General features: G+C 50.5%; 1 protein-coding gene across 1 annotated transcript in view; it reads right to left on the reverse strand.

Annotated features, from left to right (window-relative positions):
• Nucleotides 1-13,178, reverse strand: part of GIGYF2 (GRB10 interacting GYF protein 2) — a 1,722,773-nt gene that overhangs the window by 152,808 nt on the left and 1,556,787 nt on the right. Inside the window, exon 22 of the mRNA XM_086942529.1 lies at nucleotides 3,914-4,132. Coding sequence (XP_086798655.1) covers nucleotides 3,914-4,132 — 219 coding nt within the window. The remainder of the gene's footprint in view (nucleotides 1-3,913; nucleotides 4,133-13,178) is intronic.

The following is a 13,178-nucleotide window of genomic DNA, read 5'->3' on the forward strand; positions in this document are numbered from 1 at the left end:
GGGCTGGGGAGTGCTGCAGTTTTTACCGGTTTTCTGGGTCTCGCAGTGAAAAGAGCAGGCACAGGTGCTAAGGGGGCTCACCAGCGCCTCTCGTGGGCACCGTCCGTCCTGTCATCTCAGGAGGCTCAAACCTCGTGCTTTCTATATGTGTGGAGCTGTAGATGAGTTTGACAGGTGCTCATCCAACAACCGATTACTGCAGATTTACAAAAAAAAACACCAATTGTAGTTCTGTTGTGGTTTTTCGACTGTGTGTGGTAATGTCAGTTTTTAGTTCCTCCCAATTGTGACAGATATAGTGGATATTACCTCTGAAAGCCTGCTGTTGCACTGTTCCTGTTGAACTAACAGTTCAAGGCTTGAGCCCTTTCCCTCGCTTGCACAAGGGCCGCTGTCTGCCAGCTTTGCCTCGCCACTGGCCACCGCACGCCGGGGGCGGACCCTGCACCGGTTCTGAAGGCAGATGGGGGGGGGGGGGGGGGGGGGGGGTGGGTGGGGTGCACAGCGCGAAGATCTGCTTGATGCGCATCTGTTGGGAAGGAGGCTGGGCGTGTTATCTACCGGTCGATGTGCCCCAGATATCCCCCCAGAAGAACAGGATACTGTCCCAAGTCAGTCAAGAGCTCATGCTTCATGCCCTGTAACCTTGACGACTTGCATTACATGGTAACCCGTGCGTTATAATTACGCCACAGCAACAACACGGGGACCCTCTGCAAGCGTGGCGATGTCTTTCTAATAAGCGAATAACGTGAAATTAAATCTCTCTTGTAAAGATTATCATGTCATGGAACGGGGAGGCGGAGAGTGAGGGCCGAAGGAGGGGCATAAGAAATGCTGAGTCCCCACGTTCTCCTGGGGATTGGATTGACCTACATTCTTTATATTTCCAATGTTTATATGCTTTCGTCATCTCAACACGTGATCGCTTGGAAATGTTAGATAAGGCTTGTGCATAGTCTTCCAGGTTTATGGATGTGAAGCCGCAACACCAGTGACATGGCAGGGGTGTCAAACCCTCCACCCACTGAGATTCTGGTTGTGTAGTAACGCCCATGTGGGTGGGGAGTGCAATGCAGTGCAACAGAACAGACCGCGTCGTTCTGTGAAAACAATAGGAAGCCACAGACATTCACATGTGGCCATAACCTTCAAGGCATACACTAAAGCCCAGTGGTTGTTAGGAACATATAGTTTGGTAACCAGTTTTAAGCTTCTACGCTCCACCAAAGCAAAGAGCTGGTTTCACCAGCTATTTTAAACCATTGTTATGTTATGTTATGATGAGTTTGTAGAGCGCTATATCACCCAGGGGTATTGTCTTTTTTTTTTTTTAACTTAAGGGGAGGTAGGATATGCCAAAATACTGATATTTCATTATTGATACTGATATTTTATTATTCATACTCATAATATGCAAATTCAGCAGCAGTTTGGTAATTTTTAAAAGCTAAGCCCATCTTTTCAATTGGCTCCTCTTACTCTCCTTTCAAAATTGTTTCTTTTGATCGATAAATAGGCTTAGTAGTCCCTCCTTGGTACCGCCTTGTCTGCATTTGTAACCTCCCATATGGACTGGGCTTTTTACTTATGTTGTCACACGGTCTGCTTTATCTAATCTGTAAGCACTATTTTCTTTAATGATCTTAAACTATTCCATCCACAACGTGCTTTCCAGCAAGGCAGCATGCCACCCGCTTTTATATTTTTAATAGTAATGGCTGTGGTCCGCTTTAACTATAGTGGCTTTGCTTATTTATTTATTTAAATTGCAGCGCATTCCGTTTAAAATATAGCGGCTGCGCTTATTATTAATGTATTTTTCAGAGAGGCCCACTGTAACTATAGTGGCAGCGCTGCAGAACCTTTATTTATTTTTGGGTGAAAGCACCCCAAACTGCGCTTTCACTTACAAGTTAGCTGTGCCCCTTTTTTTGGACGCTACTCACTGTCACCTGAATATGGCAATCATCATCTAAAGAAAGAGGCGCGGCCACCATTAAAGTGGTCTCACATTTGCGAGAGTTTGAGCTATTGGCATTCTAAATAATAATTCCTTTTATGCGTGTGTTAGTTTTAAAAAACACAAATAAAAGGCATTGTCATTTATAATGCCAATAGCTTAAACTCTTGCAAATGCGAGACCTATTGCATTGAAAAAGCTTGTTTAGATCTTCTGGATACTTATGACATTCCGGTAGGTCGCCTTTTTTCTCTATAGCGTTATTGTTTATAAGCTCAAGGAGTGGAGGGGTGCTAGCGGTACAGAACCTCCGGAACATAAGCCTATGCACCTTCTTTTCCTTATTACTGGTTGAACTAAAACGGTTACCTTGCTTTATATTGTTGGGAGGGGTACAACACTCGCTGTTGTCTCTCCGGGCCCAGTGGGAGGTGGACTTCAGAATGCCTTTCTCTGACTCCCCCTGGAAGAGGGTACTGGAGTCTAGTTTCCCGGTGTCTAGAACACTCACTTTAAACTAATCCAATTTTTCTATCTTCATCTGGCCGGACACCCCACACCCCCATCTTATTCATGCCATGTTTTCATCGGGATACTTGGGTTGTCCCCGCTGTTTGACCACGGATGCATATTTTTATCACATGGTTTGGTTGTGATAATCGTTACTTCCTTATTGGTCCTTGGGCTTGCAAGTAGTGCAGAGGGCTACAGATGGGGAGTTCCCGATTAGCCCTGAGCAGTGTTTGTTGGGTCTTCATGCCCACTCAACGGCTTGGCAGGCCACTGATAGATTTCTGGATCTGGCTTTAATAATTGCCCGCCGGCAGTTGACTATGAGATGGAAGTCCCCCCAGGGTCCAAATATTTATCGCTGGGGAATGGAATTGTTGCGTTTGGCAGATTTTGAGTGGGAGGCAATCTGTCGGGAAGAGGCTAGGCGAATGCGAATGGTGGCAATACTGCTTGCCAGGGATGCCATATTAATTGCATGTCCGTGGGTGGGCTATGACGGTCAGGTGCGTTCATGTGGGCCTGTTTCAAGCAGTGGATCCTCGGATACGGATGCCAAAGCTGCTCACTCAGAGGGAGATGGCTCAGAGGGGAGGCGTGCCTCTAGCGCTGCTTTCCAGTTATTGCCCTCCGTTCTCGTTGTGGGAGTATGTTATAGAGCGCTGTTATTGCTGTGTGTGCGACAGGTGGGATGAGTATTGCTTCTTGATTGCATACACAATATTTGCTTATGTGATTATCTTTGTGTCATGACTGGGACTGATCTTTCTGCCAACGGAACCATTATTGCATCTGTTTGGTTACTGCGCATGATTCACTGTGTGTGTGTCTGCTTGGTTTGTGTGTTAAACTTAATAAAAAATACACACCCCAAAACAAAAATTAAATTACAGGACTCAGGGAATTTCAAAACCATTACACCAGTATCTTGTTGCCAAAATGAAGGGAAAAATGTAGGGTGAAGTAAACCTGCAAAAAGTCAGTTTCATTACACACCCGAAAGACAGAGCAACCAATCACAGAAATTTAAAGGCAGAGGACAGATCTGAACAAAGATATGATATACCCATACCGGCAAGCTTCTACTAGATTACTGCCGACCACCAAGAGAGCAGTTTCAGTCCCATACACTGGTGAAAAACCAGACTGGAATGTTTTTAAGTAGTAATCTGGGATAACTTGGCTCAACTAGATCTGCAATTGATTTCTAGATTCCTTCATTAAGTGATTAGTAATAGCCAGAGGTTCAATACCAGTCAGGTGAATGGTGACACTGGTCCATGCTGGCTCATATGGGGGTTGGTATTTTTTACCACAGGCTAGCTATGTAACAGATTTAGTGTGATCTTCAGTACACGAAAAAAGATTTGTGTTACAATTCATCGTGGGATGGGGTGTATTCACTTTCAAAACAATGCAGAGGCTTGCAAAATGTATTACCTTCATTTGAGCCATTTGCAGTTGTTGCAGTCTGCGCAGTGCTTCCTGCTGCCTTTGCCGCTGTAATTCCTTCTGACGTTGCTGTTCCAACTCCTTTTTCTTCCGCTCCTCTTCTTCCTGCTGAAGTTTTGCCGCCTCTTCCTCCTTTTTTAATCTATTTTCCTCTGCCAGTCGCTGAGCTGCCTCTTCTTCCTCACGCGCCCACCTAGCAGCCTCTTCCTTCCAATGCATAAAAGTGAACATAGGCTATAAGAACATAGGTAGTAAGGAATTTGAACCTACAAGACAATCTGAAAAAGATTCACTCCCCTGCATTCCAATGAAACCAACAATGCATATTTTTAACATGTTTTAACACTTCAGTCAGTTGAAATGTGTAAGAAACAGTAACTTGAAATTCTGATTATATTTACTGGAGTCCAAGAATAAGTAATCTACAGATTACAGATTTCACGAATTTTTGTGGAAAATATTTCAGTAAATATTACTAATGGTGGGTAGAGGATACGGTTGCTGGGAAAGCTGCTATTAGAGACATAGAAAAGTAGTGATGGGGGTCTTGTCAAGTGACAATAGGCAGCTCTACCAGTCCCACTGAGTTTCAGGGAGCAGGTCCCAGACTGGAGCGAGGAGGAAAATAAGTTACTTACCTGTAACTGTGGTTATCCAGTATTAGTATCTTTCACAGATTCACATGCCTGAATCACTCCCTGTCGTCAAGATGGGAGTCCCACGGTAAAATATTCAAGCAGTGCTTTAAAAGTTTCATAGACTTTAATGGCCATAAGCCATGTCAATAGTAGCCTACCTATGTCCTTTTTAAAAACGGACCTAATGGACAAGTTACTTACCGTCGGTAAGGAAATATCTGTAAGAAACATTACCTTATCTTACAATTACCCCCAGGCGTCAGACTGAATCCGGAAAGTTTACGTCAGCAGTACCCCTGCGCATCGGTAGGTGTCGTCGTGCGGCTCTGCGTCAGTCACTGGCGTCGTGGTCGCCGACATGACGTCGCGGGCGCTACTTAGACGCCGTCCACCTGTGCTGACGTCAGGATGCTTGATTCCGGTCCAGGAAAGACATGGCTTGGCAGTTCGGGCTGAACTGCTCCCATGAGGCACAGAGTCAAGGCTGATTTGCATATGGCCATGTCTGAACTGGGGTGGTGTGGAGTGCAAAAAAACGATGGATTAAGGCCCAGATCTCTCTACTGGGGTGAATGTATGACATTGTTCTGCATTCTGTCCATCAATTGTTGTTTTTGCATTGGTCACCCCGAGTGGGATGGGTATGCTCAGATGTGAGTCCCATGCTCTCCACACCACTGGAGTCAAGCTATCCTGGCTGAAGACGGTTGATAGCCAGAAACCGGTCCTAGGATGCTTGATTCCGGTCCAGGAAAGACATGGCTTGGCAGTTCGGGCTGGACTATTCCAATGAGGCACAGGGTCAAGGCTGATTTGCATATGGCCATGTCTGAACTGGGGTGGTGTGGAGTGGAAAAAAAACCTGATGGATTTAGGCACAGATCTCTGTACTGGAGTGAATGTATGACATTGTTCTGCATTCGGTCCATCAATTGTTGTTTTTTGCAGACGTCAGCTCTGAACACAACTTTCCGCGGCAGAAACGCAGAGCCATGCAAGAAACTGACCACTGGTGCATTGAAACCAGGGCCCTGAAAGGGGTGACCTTGACCCTAGAAATTAGTTTGCAGAACGGGGAGGGTGGGTGGGGTGGTAAGGAATCTATCACTAATAATGTTTCTTACAGATATATCTTCACCGAAGATAAGTGACTTGTCCAACTGAAAGAAAAACATAGTGATAGATTCCTTACCTTAGAATAGATACCCCAGCAATACCAACCCCGGTGGTGGGTCTGTGAACCAAGATCACACCAGAAAGTCCTGGAGAACAGAACGGCCAAAGAAGCCATCTCTCCGGACTTGGCTGTCCAGGCAGTAATGCTTAGTAAAGGTGTGCAGCGAGGCCCATGTGTGTAAATGTATGTATTGGCATTTATATAGCGCACTACTTACCCGTAGGGTCCCAAGGCGCTTCGACCGCTGCGAAACCCTTCCTGGCTTCCCTGAGAGATGGTCCCTTAATGGGTATCTCCAGGGTGAGACCAGGCATCCCCGGCGGTCTGGTGGGGCCGTTAATGAAGATGAGGCAAGCTAATGCCCAGAGTTGCCGAGTGTGATCGCTGATCAGAGTGGGCACCGAGGCGAGAGAATTATCGAGTCCGCTGACCCTGGTCCAGAAACCTGCCGCGCCGGGAATCGAACCCTGGTCCCGGGCCGTCCTCTGCTCTCGGGTCTGCCGCCTCTAACCAGTGAGCCACACTACTTCACTGTGGCTGCCTAACAAATGTCTTGCAGGGGGACATCGCGTCCCAATGCAGTAGTGGCTGCAGTTGCTCTAGTGGAATGAGCACGCAGCCCCACCAGAGGTTCCTTTTTAGCTAAAGAGTAACAGGCTTTGATAATTAAGGCAACCCAGCGGGAGATTGTCCTCTTATGCACTGCCCGACCTTTCTTGGTGCCAACGTAGCCAACAAAGAGTTGGTCATCCACCCGGAACTGCTGTGTGCGGTTGAGATAAAAGGAAAGCACACGATTTGGGTCCAGACAGTGGAGCCTCTCTTCCTCTCTGGAAGGATGCAGAGGCGGAAAGAAGGTGGGCAAGGTAATAGTCTGACCAATGTGAAAGGCCGTAACAACTTTTGGCAAAAAGGAAGGACGGGCCTGAGCACAACCGTGTCCAGATGGACAGTCAGAAAAGGAGGCTCACAAGAAAGAGCCTGGAGCTCACTCACTCGCCTAGCAGAGGTGATGACAACCAGGAAGGCAGTTTTCCAAGTCAAGAGATTAAGAGGACAGTTATGAAGGGGCTCGAAAAGAGCACACATGAGATAAGAATCAAATTCAAGTCCCACTGCTGCATCACAAATGGAATAGGACGGAAAAGGTGTGGAATGCCCTTGAGAAATCTATTATACAACAGGGGACTTGAAAAGAGAAGGCTGATCAGGGAGCCAGAGAAAGTCTGAAATGGCAGTAAGATAACCTTTGATAGTGCCCAGAGCAGAGCCCTGCCAGGCTAAAGAACGAAGGAGGAGGAAAAAGAGAATCCACAGCCTTTGCTGTGCACCATGCAACAAAGTTGTTCCACCTGCAGGCGTATACCACCTTAGTGGAGAGATGCCTGGCTGCCTGAATGACATCACAAACTTCAGGAGGCCAGTCGAAAGAAATCAACTGCCGCCGCTCAATCTCCACACAGAGGTGGAGACTGGACAGGTTTGGGTGGAGGACTGTCCGCTGCTGCTGCGACAGAAGATCCTCCTGAAGAGGCAGTCCGATCGGAGGATCGATGCTCATACTGAGTAGCTCGATACACCAAACTCTTCGAGCCCAGTCCGGGGCCACAAGACTAACTTGGGCCCGGTCGCGCCGGATCTTCTTCAGCACTCTGGGTAGAAGTGGTATAGGTGGAAGGGCGTACAACAGACCGCAACTCCACTTGTGAAGAGCGAGTGCCGCCTTGGAAATTCCAACGCGCAGAACTGCTGACATTGCATGTTCCCTTTGTTGGTGAATAGATCTAACCAAGGCAATCCCCACTGCCGAAAGAGACCTTGCGCCATGTCCGAGTGAAGACGCCATTCGTGATCCATCATGCACCTGCGGTTGAGTTTGTCCGCCCTGGCGTTCAGAGAACCTGCCAAGTGTTGAACCACCAAGGAAATGCCTTGATGTTCCAGCCATTTCCAGAGGCGGAGGGCCTCCTGACATAGGGTCCATGACGCAACCCCGCCTTGCTTGTTGCAGTACCACATGGAGGTGGTGATGTCAGTGAACACCTGCACTACACTCCCCTTGACAGAGGGAAGGAATGCCTTCAGTGCAAGTCGGATCGCCCGAAGCTCTGAAGGTGGATATGGAGAATGGACTCCGCCGGAGACCAGAGGCCTCTGATCTCCGCCTCTCCCATGCGGCCCGCCCATCCCAGGTGGGACGCATCCGTCACTACTGTGAACTTGACTGGGGTTGGGAGAGGGATCTGCCGTCGACCCAATGCCGGTCCGTGAGCCACCACTGCAACTGTTGTGCTGTGCCCTCCGAGATCTGGACGTGATCCCACAGGTCCCGTGATATTGCGCCCACTGGAACTTTAGGTCCCACTGCAGAGCCTGCAAATGTCATCTGGCATGATTGATCAGCAGGATGCAGGAGGTCATGAGGCCCAGTAGTCTCAGGGTCACTCTGACCGAAACCCAGGATAAGGGCTGAAAGATTGGAATCAGAGCCCGAATATCCCGGACTCGCTGTTTAGGAAGATAGACCCAAAACTGCGCCGTGTCCAGAACCGCTCCTACGAAGAGGAGCTTCTGAGAGGGAATCATGTGCGACTTCGGCACCTTGATGGAGACCCCAGGAAATTCAGGAGGTCGCCCGTAGTGTGGAGGTGGGAGACTATGTCTGGGGCGAGCCTGCCTTCAACAACCAGTCGTCGAGATAGGGGAAGACAAACCCCTGATCTGCGCAGATGAGCTGCGGCCACCACCATCACTTTCGTGAATACCCAAGGGGCACTGGTAAGGCCACATGGGAGCACGGCAAACTGAAAATGCTCGTGGCCTACCGTGAACCGCAGGTAACACCGGTGGGCCTGCAGGACTGGGATGTGGAAGTAAGCATCCTGCAAGTCCAGCGCTACCATCCACTTTTGTGAGTCGAGAGCAGACAAGACCTGAGCCAAAGTGAGCATCTTGAACTTCTCTTTGTGGAGGAAGCGATTGACGTTCCGGAGATCTAAGATAGGACGCAGGCCCTTGTCCTTCTTTGGCACCAGAAAGTAGTGGGAATAGCAACCACGACCTACTTCTGGCGTCGGAACGCACTCGTTGGCCCCCTTTGCCAAGAGGGCTGCAACTTCCTGCTGAAGAAGCACCAAGTGATTCCCAGACATGCGGCGGTATTGAGGTGGAATGGCTGGAGGGGTAGTCTCAAAAGGGAGGGAGTAGCCCCTTTGGACTATTTCTAAAACCCTCCTGTCCGATGTGATGGTGTGGCAGAGGGGGAGGTGATGGCGAAGCCTGCCGCCCACTGGTGTATGATGGGCCTAAAAGTTCGGACTAGGAAGGTTTGGAGGCAGTGGTGGCCGGGGTGGAGGTGGAGGTGGACTGGCCTGCCCGCTGGCCCCTCAGTCCGCCGCGGCAGAACCCGCATCGTCGGCTGCGCTGGGATGGTTGCTGTGCAAGCTTGTGGCTCTGTTGCAAACGCTGCGGGGCGCCCCATCCGGTGCCACGAAAGGAGCAAAAAGCAGCCTGCTGAGGAGGGCGGGCTGCGGAGAGCCCCAAGGACTTGGCAGCAGCCAGAGAGACCTTAAACCACTCCAAAGCTTGGTCTGCTTTGTCGCCAAAGAGGCGACAGGCATCAAAAAGCATGTCCATAAGTGTGTTTTGGACATCCCCCGAGAATCCAGTGATCCTCAACCATGCGTGGCGTCAAAATGCCACCGTCGTTGCCATCGATCTGCCCAGTGAGTCAGCGGTGTCTAGGCCACACGAATCATGAACTTAGCTGCGTCTCTCCCCTCTGCAACAGCCTGGGAGAGAGCTGTCCGGGCCTACTCCGGACACTGAGGCAGCACTTGTGCCACCGTATCCCAGAGAAAGTGTATATAACGGCCCAAGAGGCATGCGGTGTTCACGGACCGCATTGCAGAACAGGTGGAAGAATGTTTTTTCTTTCCGAACTGATCCAGTTTCATGGATTCCCTATCCGGGGGTGCCGAAGGGAAGGTAGTCGGGGAAGCAGAGGCTTGGACAACCAAGTTCTGAGGGGTGGGGTGTTGGGCGAGGGAAATGGGGTCACCTGGAGCCAGGTGATGGCGTTGGGCCATGTTCCTATCCACAGGAGCCCCTGGGGTGGGCCTGGACCAAGTGCCCAAAAGAACGTCAGAAACTGCTTCGTTGAAAGGAAGCAGTGGCTCCGCAGAATTAGCTGCTGGCTGAAGCACTTCCGTCAGGAGGTTGGTCCTGACAGCCACGGTAGGGAGTTCTAGGTGTAGAGCCTCACCCGCCCTTTGCAACACCACAGCATAACTAGTGCCCTCCTCCGTAACCACGGTAGGAGGAGACAGCATGCCAATGTCTGGTGAGGTATCCAGACCACTGGCATCCCCCAACTCCTCTGCCCAGTCCAGTTCAGACTCGCAAGCAGCTGTGAGAGGGTCCTTAGACCCCTCCCAGTCCTCCCCTTCCTGCTCAGGCTGGTGTACAGGCCGAAAATAAGGAGTAGGGACATGAGGATATAAATCCCCGAACAGCATCTAAAAAGGCATCGAGCGACGCCGGGTCAACACCGCGTCCACTTTGGGGCTGAAACCGGGGCCGACGTTGTCCTGAGGAGCGGGCGACGTCAGTGGAGGTGTTGTAAGGTCAACCAGCGTCAACCGGGTTCCAGGCTTGGATCCACGGGGGTCTTGCGGCAGCGACGCCGGAGTCACCGGCAGTGAAAGGAGAGGACCCCCACTCGGGACCACGGGCCTAAAGACGCACCGGCAGGACTTGACGGACTAAAGAGGCAAGCCATGTCCGACAGGAATTCCTGTATCTGAGCCGGAGTCGCAGACGAACCCGGAAAGGGCGGGTAGGCTGGCGGCGACTACATAGGCTCCCTTGGAGGCACCACCCGCATCCTCAGCCGCGTCGTGCAACCGGTGAGGGGAAGTAGGAGAACGATGTTGTTTCTTCGACTTCTTGTGCTTCGACTTAACTGACCTGAGTGCGAAAACTTTAATCCTGAAGACCAATGGTGATGACTCCGTACATGGTCCCTCGACTTCCCTCAGGACCTCGAATGCCACGGAGCCGACTGCCGGGCTTCCAGCAACTTTCCGGACAGCTGCTGCAAACTTTTCAGCGCTATGGCCCGGCAGTCGGGCCACGACTTGGGGTCGTGGTCGCACCCCAGGCAGAAAAGACACACTCGGTGTGGGTCTGTCACCGACATCATACAGTGACAGTCCTCACAGGATTTAAAACCGGGCATCCTAACTGCACCTTAGGAGTCGAAGACTCGATGAAAAAATTGAGACAAAAAGCCTCAAAAAGTCAGTCAAAAATTGACTGGGGGTTCCTGCTGTACCCGAATCTGCGCTCGCTCACGCGGAAAAATAAATAACTGACATCAGCGTGTGTGGGCGTCGTCTAATTAGAGCCCGCCGACGTCATCTCGGCAACAAGGATGGCAGCGCCGGACGCAGAGCAGCACAACACCACCTACTGACGCGCAGGGGATACTGCTGCCGAAAACTTTCCGGATCCAGTCTGACGACTGGGGATAATTCTAAGGTAAGGAATCTATCACTATGTGCCACTTTCAGATCTTGGAACCAAGCCAATCAGCACCCTCTAGAACACTCAGCAGATGCAGGTTCTCTCAGATTTCACTTTTGAGATTACTTTTCTTACACAGTGTAATATACCTGGATACTACACTAGGACATTTCCTGTAAACAGGTAAGTAAAATCGTTTTTTGTTAGGACAATTTTAAAGAATTTCTTTAGGTTTTCAAACTTCACACTTAAAAACTTTTCCAAGATAAACAGTCAATGTTATCCTATGGAGGAAAATTGTGTTATTGTTTTAAGGGTAAGTATTGGGAAGTGGGAGTTGAGGTTATGGGGGTAGACTCAGGGGTCCCCCAGTGTCAGGGATGCACCCTCGTTACACCCTTAGCTGCACTATGGCGGCCGGGTGCTGAGGCCCAATGTTATCCAAAGGGTAATAGGGGGCCTCCGGTTGGTGGCTGCTGACGAGCAGGCCACTTGGTTGTGGGAGCAAAGCTCCTGGACTGTAGCTCAGGGCAAATGGGGAAACTAAGTAGCACCAATGGTGCACCTTCAGCAGCACTAGGGTGGCCGGTTGCAGGGTACTGTTTCGACGTTGGGAGCCCACTTGTTTGCAATGGGGAACCTCCTGTTTGCAAAGGCACTGCAGGCACGGGGACGAAGGACTTCTGGATGAGACCACCACTTCGAGAAGTAAGATGGGATGTTGGGGGTTGGTTAGGCACCATCAGTTGGGCCACCCAAGGCAATGGGGTGTCCGGTACAGGGGTACCTTTTAAGGTCGGATCTTCTTACCAGCTCCTGGTCGCGGTTGAGGGGGGACCTTCCAGACTTAAGTTGCAGGCATCAGCTGGAGTTTTGAGGCAGGTCAGGGTTCGCCAGTTCTCGGGTCAGGATCGCTGGGGAGACCTCCTCGTGGTGTTTGCCCACTCGAGCTTGAGCTATGGTCGGCGGGTGCAAAATGGTTCAGATTTTGTGGTGTCCGGCCGGAGCCAGAGGTTACAGATGAACAAATCCGGTGTTCACAGGAGACACCGTGTTTGTGGTTGAAGGCAGGCAGGTCCTCTGGGGTTTTCGAGGTTGCTGGCTGCAGGACACCCCGGGATTTCGCAGGAGCAGGTTTGAGGTGGAGACAGGCCGGTAGGGCTGGGGGCGTCTGCCTCTTGTTAGCTTCGGCATGGCTGTTCGGTCCTTCTTCTTTTCTTGTAGTTTCTTCTAGTCTGAGGAAGCAAGGTTCAGGGGGGCCCCTAAATACTAGATTTATGGGCAATACAGGTAAGTAAAAAGGTTGGGACAAATGGGTCCCTTCCCTGGGGTGGTTACACCCCCTATTATGCCACCCTCCTGTGGGAGGGGGACATAAGCCTTTCCCTGGTTGGCTGGGGCCCCCCATCTGCAAGATGGCGGGGACTGAGAGTTGTGCTTCACCTCGCCTCCATCACCTGAGGGATGGAGTTGGCAGAGGTGGGCACACCTCTCTTCCTCACTTGTTTTTCCCGCCGGTTCTCCCGCCTAAAGTGGGGTCAGAACTAGTGGGGATCAGTTGCTGAAAGCAGCAAGTGGCCTGGGGAAGCTCACAAAGGCTGCAAGCCTTTGAAGATTCCCCTTCGTGGACCCTGCCCATCCTTGGAGGCTTGGCACCTTGTCCCAGGATGTGCATTGTTTCAGGCCGCTGAGAGCAGTAGGCTCTTGACCTAGGGGTCCTGAAACATGTCTTTTGGTGGCAGCTGAAAGCAGCTACTCAGCCTGAACACTAGTGGTAAGTCGTTTTTCAGGGGGCATATCTAAGATGCCCTCTGTGTGCATGTTTCATTAAATCATACACTGGCATCAGTGTGGGTTTATTGTGCTGAAAAGTTTGATACCAAACTTCTCAGTTTTCAGTGTAGCCATTATG

This window comes from Lissotriton vulgaris, chromosome 11 (assembly GCF_964263255.1).
Source record: "Lissotriton vulgaris chromosome 11, aLisVul1.2, whole genome shotgun sequence".
In the NCBI taxonomy this organism is placed as follows: domain Eukaryota; kingdom Metazoa; phylum Chordata; class Amphibia; order Caudata; family Salamandridae; genus Lissotriton; species Lissotriton vulgaris.